Source organism: Haliaeetus leucocephalus, unplaced genomic scaffold (genome assembly GCF_000737465.1).
Source record: "Haliaeetus leucocephalus isolate CR32 unplaced genomic scaffold, Haliaeetus_leucocephalus-4.0 Scaffold395, whole genome shotgun sequence".
NCBI lineage: Eukaryota > Metazoa > Chordata > Aves > Accipitriformes > Accipitridae > Haliaeetus > Haliaeetus leucocephalus.
In genome coordinates, this window is record NW_010972831.1 from 7,917,877 (window position 1) to 7,933,594 (window position 15,718).

Genomic DNA, 15,718 nt, shown 5'->3' on the forward strand with positions numbered 1-15,718 from the left:
GGGGACAGGCTGGAGTTCACTCCACGGCTGTGCTTTTGCCTCACGAGCAGGCAGCCCAGGAATGGGCCGATCCTTTTTGCTAATGAATTGGATATTTCCTGATGTAACCTTTGCGACCTCTGAGATACTGGTCAAAACTCCCAACAGCAAATAAAATATTTACTGTTCCCAAATGGGTCCAGACCTGAGCATCAGCCTTAAGATGAGCAGAAGCCAGAGAGCAGCAGAAAAGCAAGTGAGGACTAATGCTGCAGGGCTGTACGGCACTAAGTTTGTAAGACCACTGCTGGTGGCATGGGACCTGACCTCCAGCCTTCAGACAGATAACTTGAGGGCATCAGCCTTCCCTCTGAGCTCAAGGCCAGGCAATGACTGCAGGTTGCCTGCTGTCTGCCCGGCACCACACACACAGGAGCTGCGGATATTCTGGGGCTGCACCAAAAGCTGCTCCGGCCAAGAAGCAAAGCGTCAATAAATAAATATGTGGCCAGAGCAGAGAGCTGGGCTGCGGCCGTTAAATTACAGCCTCAGGCCTCAGCCTTATTACCATTGAGATCCCTCTGCACCTCTCTGGGAAATAACTGATGGTCTCCTTGCACCCCTGGAGCGGTGTTCTCCTTGCTTTCTTCTGCAGGTTGGCTTTTCTTGCTCCCTCTGCAAGAAGGGGGAGCGGGCAGTGCCTGTCCCTGCACCCACCAACATGCTCTGGGTCACCACAGGCCACCCCCAGCCGGGACCCTACCTTCATCTCTTTTGGATGCCGGTGCTAATGCAGTAACAGGCTTAGCTACAGCCCTTTATGAGCTTCCATCTCAGCAGCAGCGGGAGTAAATATTTTTTATGGTGATGTTTCCAGAGGCTCCACACGGCTGGCGGGGGCTGGAGGTGCTGATCTCGGGGCTGAGGAGGGGGGAAAGGCCATGCCCGGGCAGATGATGGGCAGCTGCCAGAGCAGGACCTGCTTGAGAGAGGCAGGAGGTCAGAGTTCTGCAGGATGCCCAGGATTGGGGAGCCCACAGGGAGCCCTGGGAGTGGGGATGGTACAGACCCACGTCCCCATAGGCTGCAGCATGGTCCAGGCTTGTCTGGCTGGAGCGGACAGGCTCCCCCGGGGCCGTGCTGCAGAGCAGCAGAGCCGGTCATCCGTGCCAGGCTCCCGGGAACGCCTGGCCATGAGGGCAGCCGGCTCTGCTCAGGTTCGCTGCACGACACTTGGCTGGGCTATTTATAGCTCTGCCGAGTCTCTGTTGAGGCAACAGATCTCTGAGTCTTGTGGATCTTTTTTATGAGCATCCCAGACCGTGAGGCGCAGAGCCTCGGTCTTCCCCTTGTTGGACCAGAACGGAGCTGTGGTTTGCATCAAGGCGGCAGTGCCGCGGGCACAGACCCCAGCTACAGCCCCAGTGCAGGCACGGGGACCAGCCCGACTGCACTGGAGAACGCAGCTTCCTTTCTCCCTGGCACTGAGCTGCAGAGGAAGCCCTCCGCTTTTCTCCTCCAAGGAGGTCTGGTATCTGGCAAACATCGAACCAGCCTTGCAGCACTGCTGCTGTGGGTGAGCCAGGCCCGCAGGTCGGGATGCCACCGCCCTTGGCAGAGCCAGGTTGCCTGGCCTGTATTGCTACACCATCCCCTACTAATGAAGGAGCTTCGTTAGTGGGGAGGGATCTGAGCGGTTGTAAGTCAGATCTCTGTTCCTGCTGCCATGAGTTTCTGCTTCATCTTCGTGTGCGGTAAGAGTGACATCCACGAAGTCTGGCTTTACTATACTATTAATCCTGAGCTGAGGCAGGGGCAGATGACAGGGGCTCGGCAGGTTTTAAGGCTAGGGGCAACTGCTGAGCGATGCTCGTCCTGTCTGTCCTGCACAACAGGAGCCCCAGGCTTTCCCACAAGGACTCCCATGCTCTGGACCTCCCGGTATTTTCCCGGTGCAAGCGGGTGCAGAAGCAGCACTTGCCTCCCTCCTGCCCTGCCTGTCCCGGGGACACCCGCGGGCACCTTCAGTCCAGGGCAGGAGGGAGCTGCCCTGGGGACCCAGCTACAAGACGACAAGGTATGAAACGGTGGCCCTGAACCCAAATGGTGACAGGCTCCACAGAGCTGGCTCCAGTGTGGGTGGCTGCTTCTGTAATCCCAGTGTAACCCCATCCCAGTTACGTCCTGCCTCCTTCCCCAAAGCAGTCAGCAGCAAGAGGAGACGGAGAGGCCCCCCTCCTGCTCGGCACAGCCCCGGCCATGGCCGCCACCGGGCGCTGCAGGCTCAGCGCTGCTCTTCGCATGTGAAGGAACATGGCCTCGATGGAAGAAAGTGCTTCAAATGCCACGGAGGGAGTGCGTTCCCGAATCGTGACAAAAAGCATTTATTTATAAATTCCTCGGAGTGCACTATATAAGGCACTTCACAGGGATTAACAGGAAAAGGGCCTGGCGATGAGGAGCAGTTTGCCATCTAAGGCTGTGCTCCTCCTGCCCCATGGCTGCACGCTTCCCCACGGGACGTGTTTCCAAGCCCAGGCGATTTTAAGCCAAAAATCGCAGACTTTGTGCATGTCTGCCATAAGAAACGCAGAGGTCTGGGAACCAAAAGCTGGGCTGGCAGTGCGGCTGCAGCATCACACCAGCTCTGCTTCCATGCTGCACCTCCGCAGTAACATCCCCCATAAGAGATTTTTCTTATTATTTAAATTAAATCCACTTTGCTACAACTTAGCCCATTACTTCTGCTCTGCCCCGCCACGGACATAGCACACTGATGTATTTTGTAGTGCATGTCCATAGCAGACGACTGTGGAAATGTTGCCTTTGTCTCCTCTCCCTGCAGGAATTCCTTCCCTCTGTCCTCCTCCAACATGTCTCCTGCACCTCTGCTCACCTCCTTGCTCTTCTCCAGACTCCACCATAAGTCACTTTCTTTTGCTGATCATCAATAAAAACAACAGCAGCAGTAAAGCACCTTCTTTTATTAAATCATCCCCTTGCTCTCCCTGCATGTCCCGGGGTATGTGGACATGGCAGTGACACCCGGGCACCCCCAGAGCAGAGCTGCTGCTCCACACGAAGGGGGATTTGGCCACTTCATCGTATCAACACAAACCCTCTCTGTCAGGCACTGCCGGCTGCGGCCAGAGCACAAACATCACAGCCGGCGCAGCTGCGGGTACTCTTCCTCATCTAATGACATCGCAATCACCGATAATCATCCTCCTGTGGCTGATGCATCGAGCCGGCAGCTCCCGATCTCCTTGCAGAGACGTGCTGCAAAGCAACTGCACAGAAATGAGATGTGAGCGTGAGAGGGAGGCACTGCCAGCAGCTCAACCCTGCGTTCAGCCGGGGGGAAAGCCTTGCAGGGTCTGACCCCTTGCAAAACACATTGTTCTCCCCGGCAAGTGACAGCCCGTCTGCGAGGCACCCATGGGGTGGCAAGCGCTGCCTGGGAGGACGGGTCCGCACACAGCCAGGCACCCCGATAACCTGCCGTCCTGGTACCCACATCATCCTGGGGCAGGATCCAGCCGGCGGTTCCTCCTGGGTGCTCATGTCTCAATACCAAAGCCTGGCACTTGCCTTGGGCGAGGCGGAGAGCCGGATCTGGCCCCTGCATTGCTGCAGTCCCCAGCCACCAGCTTTCTGGCTGCTGGAGCCGGGTCCCTCAATGGCCACAGCCCCCCCTGAGGCTGCCCAACGAGTTATTTTTTACCGGGAGTCAATTGTTTTGGCAAGTGTTTTGCAAACTGCATTACGGAGGGTTTGCTATCAGTCCTGGGCTGCTTTGATCAATCTTGTTTGCGAAGCAGTTTTCAGCGCCCTGGTTGATGTACGTTATTATCTCCCTGAATCCCTGCTATAGAACCTGAATAAATCCCGTGGAAAACCAAAATGCCCTATAAAAGGAAATGCTCTATAAAACTCCAGCGGGGAGCTGCCACCGCTGATGCTGAGGGTTTGATCACTGTAAGCAGTCCGTTAACGTCAATATCAGACCCTAAGTCCCCCACTTTATTGTTCGCAAATTTGGGACAATAAAGCATTTTCACTACCTGCCATCCTCTTCACTGCACAGATCCAGTCTGGGAACATTTCTGTCTCCCGTGGGTTTCTCTCACATCCCCCAGGGAATGCGAACCAGGTTTTCTCTGTGCCTGGTGCTCTGAGCACCTCGTCCCCATGTCTGATCTGCAAAGGCTTGCGGTCCAGAGTGAGACTGGAGTGCATGAATACCAGACCTAGGACTGTCCCCCAGGTTCCCAAGCCGGGAAAGGGGTCACTACCTGTTATTGCTGCCAGGAGCAGTGGGGTAGCAGGCGTAGGGGATCAAGGTGTTTCTGCCCAAGGAGAAATGCTCCTTCATCAGAAGAACCACCCAGGCCTGGGCCACACACTTCCCATCAGCATCACGCACCGGGGCTCTGAAACCCCCAAACACGGCCTCCAGCCATGCAATGCCCTGTTCCCAAAGCCAACACGGCCCTTATGTGGCTCCGACGTGCAGGGAGTTATTGCTTCTTGTCTTCCCGGGGTCTGTCCTGGAGTAGAGGCAGCTGCAGCGTGGCACCACGGCAGGGCAGCCTGGGCTTATCTCCAAGGCAAACAGGCTTAAAAATGTGACAAGCTATAGATGGCTTTTTGTCTAAACATTGCTTTCCACGAGGTAGTGCGTTCCTTGCCATCCCGCAAGCGTGATAGAAAAAACTAATACTAAACGACTTGTGAGCCTTATTAATATGTATTCAGGTCATCTGCTCTCTGCAAGTTTTTGCAGGTGACTTGCGGTGTGCAGTTCATGCAGGATCCATAAATAAAAATACTTCTCTGGAATCTCAGCAGGGTCATATTAGCACAGGAACACAACAACTGCCTTTGTGCATGTGGAGGGATGAGGGGTGACACAGCTCGGCCGGGCTGAGCCATCCAGCTCTCTGCTTGCTGCTCCCAGCACCCCAGCCCAGGTTCCCAGACCAGCTGGATGCACCGAGAGCTGGGAACTCCTTTTAATCCCATCTCTCCCAAAGTGAAGAACTGGTTTAGAGACAACATGAACACCAAAGGAAAAGTCATATCAAAGCCACATGCTGTGTGACCATGCCTTGCGGCTTTGCTCCTGCAGCGAGCTTTGCAGGGGTCCCAGTCTGACCGTGAGGCAGAGGGTTTTGGGACACAGACTCAGTGTGCTTGCAGGGCCAGGTCAAGGACGAATGCTAATTTTACTTTTTCCCTTGAGTTTCTCCATTTTTTCTTTTCTGTCCTGCCTCTTACTTGGGCTGGGTGCTCCAGCACAAGCCCTAAACCCAATGTGGTTTATCTGCAAGGGGCCCTGCCTGCACATCAAAGGCTTCCTAAATTTTTAAGGCTGAAAGGGCTGTTGTGATCATCTACCCCACCCTCCTGTGAGCCACAGCACTCGCCAGAGTTGGTTTTTTGTGGTTGAGCAGAGCACTGCGCTGCCCTCAGATGAGCTCAGGGGTGCCCAAGGCATGCCAGGTTGCTTTGGGCTGGCTGCAGGATGGGGGTTTCCTCCTGCACCGCTGCAGCACATCCACAGCAGCCGTGTCTCCGTGCCGCTGTCTGCGTTTCCTCCGCCCTGCCGTGTTCCTTCCTTCCCTTCTGCGGGTCAGCCATGGGCTGCAGTCCCCAGGGTTGTCCCTGCTCCGGGAACATGCTGGGCACTCGGGGGTGAACCAACTGGGAAATCACGTGTAAATCAGTTGGTGCTCATGCATGAAATAATTGAGCAGTCATGCACACACTAATTGGGCATTCATATGCAAAATAACTGGGCACTCATGCATGAACTACTTGGGTGCTCATGCATGCACTAATTGGGGGCTCATGTGTACAGTAATTAGGCATTCATGCATGCACTAACTGGGCATTCATGCATGGACTAATCCTGCACTCATGTGTGAACTAATTGTGAATCTGTGTGCAGGTTCCCTGGGTGCTCATGCAGGATCTTTTCGGTTGCTCATGCATGCACTGGTCGGGCACTCATGCACCTCCCAGGCACTCATGCATGAATTAATTGGGTGCTGATGCATGAACTCGTTGGGTGCTCAAATGTAAATTAACCAGGCACTTGTGCATTCACTGATTAGGCACTTATGCATGAATTAATTAGGCACTCATGCATGACCCGACTGGATGCTCATGCAGGTACAAGCAGAGCCCGGCAGAGCGGCAGCCCCGCAGAGGGCAGGGAAACCTGCCAGCACCAAGCACCGGATGGTGCAGCACCAAAAATACCCGCTGGTTCCCCCAGCACCCATGAGCTGGTGGTTTTGTCTCCCCAGCAGCCTTGCTGCCACACGCGAGCCGATCTCACACCTTCCCCTGAGCTCCCCAGGGTGTAGGAAGCAGCTACTGCCATACAGACAACTTAAACTCTGTTCTGTCACAGCATAAATATGAGAAGCTCCAAAAGCAGGAGACAAGGTCTCCACTGTGTAAAATGATTTAGGTCAGTCTCACTTCTGCAGTGATTTATTTGAGCTCTAGCAGTTCCTGGCCTGAGTGAGGGAAAAAAATGAGGAAAAAAAATAGAATCCCCCGTATTTACACTATTTTTCTGTAATGTTTACGTTGTGGAAGTTACAGCATCATCTGCCAGCACCATTTTAATCCAGGCCTGCAGACATTTCCACTACACACTCACATTTCTTGGGGTTCAGACTGTGGTGGAGCAACTTGCTAAGCACAAAATCTCCGCCTGCAAAAGCTTTCGAGTGGTTGTTTCTCACTGGAAAGCACGTCCCTTGATCACTACCGAGGCTTTACCAGAAATGATCTTCCATTCCTGCAATCGAAAAAACGGCCATTGCAAGTGGACTCAGAAGCAAAGCAGCCAGAAACAACCCGCTGCGGGTGCAACTCTGCAAACTCACAGCTGGCAAATGGGCGGTGGTGGGAGCCCAGCACCGGGCAGCGCGTCCCGTGCCGGAGCCAGCACCAGCCCGGCAAAACAAGACCAGAAATGAGGGGCTCCGCAGATGGGCGCTGGAGGTCATGCCTAGCTAAGTAGCTATGTATATAAGTGTATATATTTTATATACCAGGCAGATATTCAGGGGCTCGCTGTGACACAGGTGCCTGGGCCAGGAGCCCAGTGGGCTGGCGTCAGGAAAGTACCAGCCAAACCCCCCTTCCCTGCCCTCCTCGCCAGCCTGGTCAGTCATCTATTAATGCTCTCACTGGACTCTATGGAAGGAGCTGCAACAGTTGATCCAATCAATAAATATACATTTTCTACATCCCTTAAGTCTGTAATATCTCTCTGTATATAAGAGGCCACAAGGGATTTTGTTTTAATTAGAGGAATGCTTAAGGCTACTCTGCCTACTGCTTAATCTGCCCTGGAAATAAAGCGGGGAAAAGGTTCTCGCCAGCAACGACCCAAGGGCTCAGCAACAGCTTGAGGGCAGGACCAGGGAAACAGAGCAGAGCACAGCCCGTATCCACCTCCCTCTGGCACCTTCAGCACGAGTCGGGAAAATAAGTGATGCTAAACCGGAGCGGCTCTGACCCCACCACCCTTTGGACTCGGCTCATCTCCTGCCACAAGCGTGATGGTACGGAAAGTGGCAGTGCCTTCTCTAGGCACGAGGGATTTATTTATAAACAGTCGGCTGAAACCCTGCTTGCATCTCCAGCCTAAGTGCAAGGTGGTTCTTCTGTTGGGATGTAGGGAATATTCCCATTTTCCTGCAGTGATGTGGCTCTTCCTCCTGGAAGCAATGCCCTGCGTAAGAAGGGTTGAGTACCTGAACATCACCCACCACAATAGATCCACGTTGGGGAGATATCCTTAAACAGCCACAGCACCTACCCAAAAAAGCACAGAGCTCCAGTGCCGGCTGTGTGTTGTACGGAGGCAGGAAGAAGACTCAGCTTTTGGTATTTTATTGCTTATGAAATCTCGTGGTGTCCTTCCAGCACACAACCCGGGCCCCGGGGAAGCCCCCCGCAGCAGGACAGCCCCCAGGAGCAGCCTGGTGCAGGCTGGCCTCAGAGCCAGGGGTGCATGTCCAGGCATTGCTGCGCTGGGGTTTCCTCTCAGCTCCTCTCCTGCACCCAGCAGAACATGCCCAGTCTTGATTTATCGAGATGTAACTCATGCCTGGGGCTGGAAGTGCACCCCATCCCTTGCCCAGCACCCCCCAGAGTGGAAATTACTGGGCAGGGTCCAGCCACATCCCCGGTCTGAGGAGTGCTAGTTGATCATGGTGATACGGGGAGGTGTCAGGAATGCATTTCATGGCAAGGAAAGAGCAGAGGTTTCTAGTGAACAAAATATACATTGCCAAAGTTTGCAAAGGTGGTGGTTTTTTTAAGGGAATGTAACAGCTGCTTAGGTCTCACAGCAAGCAAATACCCGTGGGAGGAGAGCAAACCTCTGCACAGACGGCATGCGTCCTCAGAAACAGCCCTCGGTGGCCTCAGGTGGCTCTGCCTCCATGCTGGGCTCCACGCAAGCCCGTGTGTCAGCCACCATCGAACATGTCTGTCTTTGCCGTGGAGCACCAAGAAGACAGCAGGTTTCCCCGGGTTCCCGTGGCGCTGCCAGAGCTGCAGCCAAACGCGTGCCCTCGGTGTAAACCACCAATGCAGGTGTCTGGAAGGTGCATTCCCAGTTCAGCCCAGTCCCACCGGTGCTCAGGGGGCACTTTGGCCCCAGTCCATCACAACGCTCAGCTTGTGTTTAACTCCAAACAGGGAAGCAATCGGTTAGGGAGCAAAGCTGCTCTCTGCCCAGGAGGATGCGGAGGAATAAAAAGGGGAATAATAAAGAAAAAAAAAAAGCCCTCGAGGAAAAAAAATACTCACTGACGTCTTTGATGCTCTCGAAGCAAACAAAAGTATATGGAGGCACTGCTTTATGTTTGCCCCTAGGACCAGCAGCACACATTTATTGTTCTTTCTTCCTCCGCTGTTAACAGCAAAAAAGCCTCGCAGGGGATGGCCCTGGGCAGAGCGAGCTGCGGCCACATGGGCCATAATGGAAATCTGACGGACCCTCAAGCAGCGTGTGTGTGTGTGCAGCCCGGCGATCCATCACTGCCGCTTCAAACAGCAAGCAGATTCCAGCTGCAGCTCCCTGCGCAGGGAACGAGGGGAGGGGGTGCCGGGAGACCCCGGCCGGTGCTTCGTGCCTGGGATCGTGTCCATGGAGAGCACCCATGGTAGGTGGTGGCAGCCCCGGGGGCCAGCAAAGTCCCCCCCAAAGGCAACGCTAACGCTTGCGGGGCTTGAAAGCGGCCTGCCGTATGAGGAGAAACGAGGGCTGGCGCAGGAAAGAGCTCAGCGCGACGTCTCTCACTGGTTTGCTCTGCAAAGGCTTCGCCCCGTTGTGTCCCACCTCCCCGCCGGCTGCTTTCTCAGTTCACAGCAGCGCTGCAGAGGATAAACTCAGCAAATCCAGTTCCCATTTGCAAAACACCCACCGTGTCTCTTTAATCACAAAGTGGTGCACGTCTAATGAAAACCTCTGTTATGGAAAGGCAAATGAAGCACACGGTAAGGTCCTCCGATACACCACAACATTATCCAAAGCGTTGGGTTTACAGTTAACTGGTTCCCATGGAGCTTTTACTGGTGCTGCGGCTCCCAGCCCTCGCCAGCCCAGCTCTCCCAGACCTCCGTGTCCCATGAAGCTCACTGCTCCTTTGATCCTTTCTTTCTCATGTGTGGTATTTCAGAGTGTAAAAATGTTCATATGCTTCCTGGGAAACTAACAAAATTATTTCCAGTGTTCATGCTTGGGTGCTGCCTCTAAATTACAATGATCTGCTATTCTTATTTACTATCCTCAAGCAACTGAACCCAAAAGGCGTATTAGGAAAAAGAAAAAAATTAGGTTTCTTCTTTGCATTTCACATTTTAGTTGGGCTATCGTGGTACCAGTAAGCCCGATACCATATAAGAAATTAAAATTGTCTCCTTTTTGCTTTGCACTGCACAGCAGAGTGAAGGACAGCCACTGCCAGCAGAAGATGGCCAGAGTGTTTCCACTCCTAATTTCTGACTACATATTTTAACTTGCTCATTTCAAAGCAGTTGATTTTGCACCTTTCACCTTCTTTAAGAATGACTGGGGTATGAACTTAGGGGTATTAGGTTACCTAAATGGGGAAGGTCTGGATAATAAAATGCTGTGAAACAGGATTTCCAGTGGGAACAGAAACGGGCCTTTTCGCAGTACCTTTTAGCCGGGGTGCTGGGCTCGGCAAACAGCTCAGGAACTTGGCAACTGCTCCCACCCCGGGCCTTTGATAAACAACTAGTTTATTTTTCCTCGTTTGTTTGCCTTTCATTGAGCTCATTTCAGACAGGCTCGGTGTCACTCTTACCTTGGTCTGCGTGATTTTTTGTGTTCAAACGGTTATCGCAATCCCTCGCCTTTCTCAAGTGTTTACATAAAGTTACGCATGTCAATGAAACAGCTTCTAAAACTTTATTTGTATTTTAAAATATTCTGCTTGAAACAAATTTAAATGCATTTCTCACTCATTCTATTTCCTTGTATCAAAAAAATCAGCAAATCCACATTGATGCCACGGGGGCTGCATCCCGTCGTCTCTTCAGAGGGAGGACGTCGGCAGCGCTGCCAGCAGCTCTCTGATAGAAAGCTAATGGAAAACCTCCTTTTAAAAACCACTGAGGCCTAGCAAATTGGGGTTATTTCTGGAGAACAAAAAGATTCAGCTCTACCCACGCTCCTGAGGCTCGGCGGCATGGCCACCACAACGTCTAAATGCAGAGCTCTCGCTGCCCGTAGCAGGGCAGCTGACGGCTGTGCCACGGCACTGCCCTTTCCTGGTGGGGAGGGTGGCAGATGCCACAGACCAAAAAAGAAGCTATCGATACCTCTAATGGACACGTACAAAATGATGCCTGTTTAATAAATAACTCTCGCTGCAAGGGCTGGCTCACTTGGCGTTACCTCCCCGGTGTTTTGTCACCACTGACTGTTTCAGTTCCCTGTACCAGGACCGCATTGCTCGCTCTGAGTCGAAGCACAAGCGGTGGGAAAGGAGGTGCTGAGCAGGGTCGGCGAGCTCCCGGCGCTGGTGCCGTGCCACCGGCGTGTGCTACGGCAGAGGGTCCTCGGCAGATCCCAGCACAGACAGCTCAGCCGGCTGTATGCTGCGCGACTGGGGTGTGGGAAAGTGTCGAGGGGAAAGGAGGCAACTCCGGGAAATGCACAGAGAAATAAAAATAGCAAAAGAAAAAGGAGCGAAGGAGCGGTTGCAGGGGGAGCCCTCGCCGGCCAGTCTCTGCCTAACCACAAGGATCTTTCTGAAATGAGCAACCCAAACGGATACACTCCTTTTCGCTTACTTACTCCTTATCAGGAATAAACCTTAGCAGGTTTATTTTCATTAACAGTTTGCATTCATTTTCCTCTGTCCATGTTAGGCTTTGGAGGATGTCGCTAGGCAGGGAGAAGGAAGAGCAATGAAACCGGCTGCTGCAATATTCAGTGACAGCAGGAGGCAGGGAGCAATGGGGAGTGGGCAGAAGGAGCCTGCAGAGCCTTGTATGAACATAAATGTTTTCCCAAGGAAAGAAATCAATTAAAACAGGTTTGGGGGGCTCATTTAAACTTTTCAGTCTGTGCTAACAGCTGCCTCTCCCCCTCTCTGCCCCCAGACATGGTGCACTGGCACGTGGGAATTAAAGTTGAAACCATGTGCTGAAAATCAGAGTAACATAAAAACAAGACAGCAGAAATCATATCAAACCCCCTGATTTTTATTTTTTAATTTTTTTTTTTAATTAACATTTAATTGCTACCAGCAAGACAAATAACCACATACGATTTAACTAGATTCTGCTTCCTTGCGGCCCTTCAGCCAGCCCGGCAGGCTGCTGGAGACCAGCCCGGGGTGATGAGGTGGCTCGTGGTCCTGCGCTGCTGCGGCCGCAGGAACGGGTCCAGGCTGCGCCAGAGGGTCCCGTGAAGACCTCAGCAGTCTGCTCCGGGGGCACCTTACGATCACGGCTCTGCCGAGCACATTGTGCTTAACAGCTGTAATGGTGTAGCTGTTCTAATGAAGAAAAAAGAGCAACGTTTCAGAATTTCTAAAAATTAGCATTTCACAATGCCTTCCAGGTGTGATTTGAGTTCAGGTGGTGTTACCTATGGAAAATGCCAGTTGATGCAGCCCACTCTTCTGGGTGGCTTTTCTACTTTAAATCTCTACCTGTGTGTGTCCTTTCAGGAAAAACTCACACTGCCAAAGTGTGTTGTGTTTTTTGTTTGCATCAAGGCGTGCTACAGCATGTGCATGTGAAGTCTTTTTGCTTACATAGAAATCTACATAAATAAAACAAGCTCTGCCACCATCCACTTTTATGGGAAATATTTTCAAATTTACACATACTTTCCTTGTCTTATCAATGTACTCAGAGTTTCTCTGAAAAAGATCAGACTGTCTTTTGCATCTTTTTTCTACATGCAAATTAATAACTTTGATAACATTGAGGCACTATTTAAAATCGAAGGCCCCCAAAATGTCAGCTCTATATTTCAAGCTCCAAAGACGCTATCTGTGCAGTTTCATCTTACTGTTGAAATGCCAAAAGAAACCACTCAAGCAGCATATTCAGAACGACTGTTATGGGAGGGAAACGGCGAGTTTGGACAATTCAAAGCTTAGTTCTCCAAAAAAACATTACAACTTAAGACATTGTTTTAAAAATGACCCTTTTCTTCCAGACAATCTGAGCTTTGATGAACTGTTATTTTGCAACACAGTAAGATTAGTCAAGACTAATCCCAGCTGGATCGTACGGTACTAAAGATGAGGAAAAACAGGTTCTCGCTAACAGAGCCAGGCGAGTGGTCGAGGCGATGAAAGCCAGCACGCAGAACTGCAACCCAACCCACCCAGCTCAGACGCGGGCTGCGGTCCCTGCTCTGCCCCTAACCCTGCCAGCTCCTCTGGGGAAAACCTCTTGCTTCCAATGCCTCTGTTTCGTCATAAATAAAAATGAGCAGTGACCCCATTATAAAGCATTTCAGTATCCTTGCACAAGAAGACCCACCTGCAGCATCAGGATGGTTCTTTGCAAAAAGCGAGAGTGGATTTTAACACCATGGGAGGAGGTCTGGGAATGAAGGGGAGAGGAAGGAAGGCTGTGAAAATGCCGGAAAGGGCCAAACCAAAGTTGCTCTTTTTCTTTCTCTGCCTGAGGAGGCCTAAAGCAGACTGAGGAGGGGCTGTGCCGAAGCACTCTGCAGCGTATCTCCACCTGGATAAGTTCAGCAAGCTCAGACACTTCCCATACTGGGTTACACGGTTAACATTGGCGTTATTCATCAGTATTCCCAGTTGGAAAGCCCTGTTTTTCATTACGCTCATTTTGAGAACGAAAGCTTGTCATTTTACAGCAGTCGGCTTCATTTTTTAGCACGATTATTTGCCATTTCCTTCCCAGTAATTTATTTTCTACATAATTAATGTTTAATGATTCTCTACATATACATTTTGCTAGAAAGCCAAAAGCAACTCTGACAAAGCAAATAAATGTTCTGCAGCTTATCCAACTGTTTTAAGCACTCTGCTGATAACACAGAGCAAAAAAAGGTAATGAGGAAGAAAACATTCAATATTTCTATAAAGAGACACTTCATTAAGGTAATTAAGGCAATCATTTAAAGCAGTTATGAGGATTATTAACACACAAAAGAAATTATGCAATAGGGTTTTCACAAACCAGGCAAACTTACCATTATTTTATGATGCCTTTAAGAATAACTTTCAGCAGTTTAATAAGTTTTTGAAAATAAAGACTCATTTCTTGGCAAAGGATGGACCCTTCCCTACACCTGGCGAGAGCATACGCAGGGTCTTTGAGATTTGGCTTTTTTTTGGGGGGGGGGGGGGGGAGTTGTTCTTCTTGTTTTTTCAATATGCAACAAGTATTTCTACTGCACTGGCAAATAACTGACTTAGCTTGTTAAATTGTGCTAGTTCCAAAAACGTATTTACCCCGAAGCATGCACTGAAGTCACGTAGATCAACGCTGGAACCACAAGGGCACACGTTGCAGTCACCGTCTCGCCAGTTCGTGTTCCTCTACAGACAGACTTGTGAAACCATCGTACTCTCTTAAAGATGTAGAAAATCCCTAGATACTCGGTAGTTTATACTTTGCAAACCACCACTTCTGAAGATTGGCTTTCTCATAACATCTTTCAGTGATTAATAGCAGTCTTTACTTAAACCACTAGCAATCTAACAGAGATATTACCAATGTTAGAAATCACTAGGGCAGAGCACGGTACTGTACTTTAACGTACATGAGAGAAAAATGAAAGGCATTTGTAACAGTCAGACATGTTATGACGTTATACTGAAAATATTTTTCTAACTGTAAGTCATCAGGATTGCTGTTTTTCTAGAGGAATATGCATTTTTAATTAACACATGAAAAATGAAGTATGCATCACAGACTCTAGTAGAGGCATGACACATTTTTCAAAATCCCTTAATTAACTCAGGAGCCTAAAGGGTTTTTCTACACACTCAGATACTTTAACCCCATCACGGTGGTTACAGTGACTCAACCTTTCTGGCACCACGTGGACTCGCTTGTGCCGATACAAAAGATAACAAGGGATAAACGAGAGAGTTTCAGATTGCAAAAGTACAACTATTTCCAACATTTTTAGAAGTATCCCTCCCACATCTGTTCCAACTTGTGGATCATACGAAAAAATCTCACTTCAAAAGCAATTTGCGACCTGAACTCCAAGCATTGAGGCACGAGTCGCGTTGGGTTAGGACGAGGTGGGACGCGCCAGGGCAGAGCTGCTGCGCTCCAAGGGGCTGGGGCACACTGAAGCGCTTTCTTCATCTGAAGTTCCATTTACTGCCTTAACACATCTTCTAGGGTTTCGTGACAAACTAGACGACTACACCGGTGCTTCAAACTGACTTTATTTAAATTATAATTTCTGAACATAGTTGTACACCACTTTCTTGCTTCTTCCCCACGAAATCCTTTTCTGCCCTCTTTTGTACACATTTCTCATGTAATTCTACACTAAACCTCTGAAGACGCACCATAAAGCACGTGCTTCTGCAGGAGCACGTAGCCCTCAGGAGACGATGTTTTCATAAACATGTCCACTTGAGATGTGACTTTGCCTTAACCTCAAATGCTTTTTTGTTCCTCTTATTAACTTACAAAGACAGAAAATGAAGTCAAGTACATTCTTAAGGTTTGTTCTGCCCAAAGTCATCGTGCTCTGCCTTGCAAAGTAAATTTGAGTGTCCTTCCAGAGGAGACCATGAGATCAGTCTGATGCAAGAGCCCCCAAGAACCACGACACAGCATTCAGAAATAGGGCAGCACAGCGTTAGGGGGAAAAAAGACCACAACACTCAACAGCCCTAACCTTAACTTTAATGCTCTGCTGAAGGGGCTACATAAGCAGGATGCTCGTATGGCCGAGCAGTGGACCTAGGCCTGCATTCAGCTCCCTGTGCCCTGAGGGCAGCCATTTTACCTCAGCGTGGCCGAGCCGGTCCCAGCTCGCCTCCATCCTACCCTCGACCCTCCCGCCCGCCTGGGGAGCGGGCAGAGCCCTTTTCCCCGCTCCCCCTTGGGCACACCACAACGTGACAGAGCCGTGACCGCGGCCCAGCCCTGGGCCGCAGCCCTTCTGCCCGCAGCGGTAGAGCGACCGGCACCGCCGCCATCCCACCCC

The 15,718-nt window shown here is 50.8% G+C and overlaps 1 protein-coding gene across 1 annotated transcript in view; it reads left to right on the forward strand.

The window, feature by feature from the left end:
• The first annotated feature begins 8,496 nt into the window (after window positions 1–8,496).
• Window positions 8,497–15,718, forward strand: part of SRSF1 (serine/arginine-rich splicing factor 1) — an 11,072-nt gene continuing 3,850 nt past the window's right edge. Inside the window, 2 exon segments of the mRNA XM_010573964.1 lie at window positions 8,497–8,618; window positions 9,040–9,179. Of these exon segments, the coding sequence (XP_010572266.1) occupies window positions 8,497–8,618; window positions 9,040–9,179 (262 nt within the window).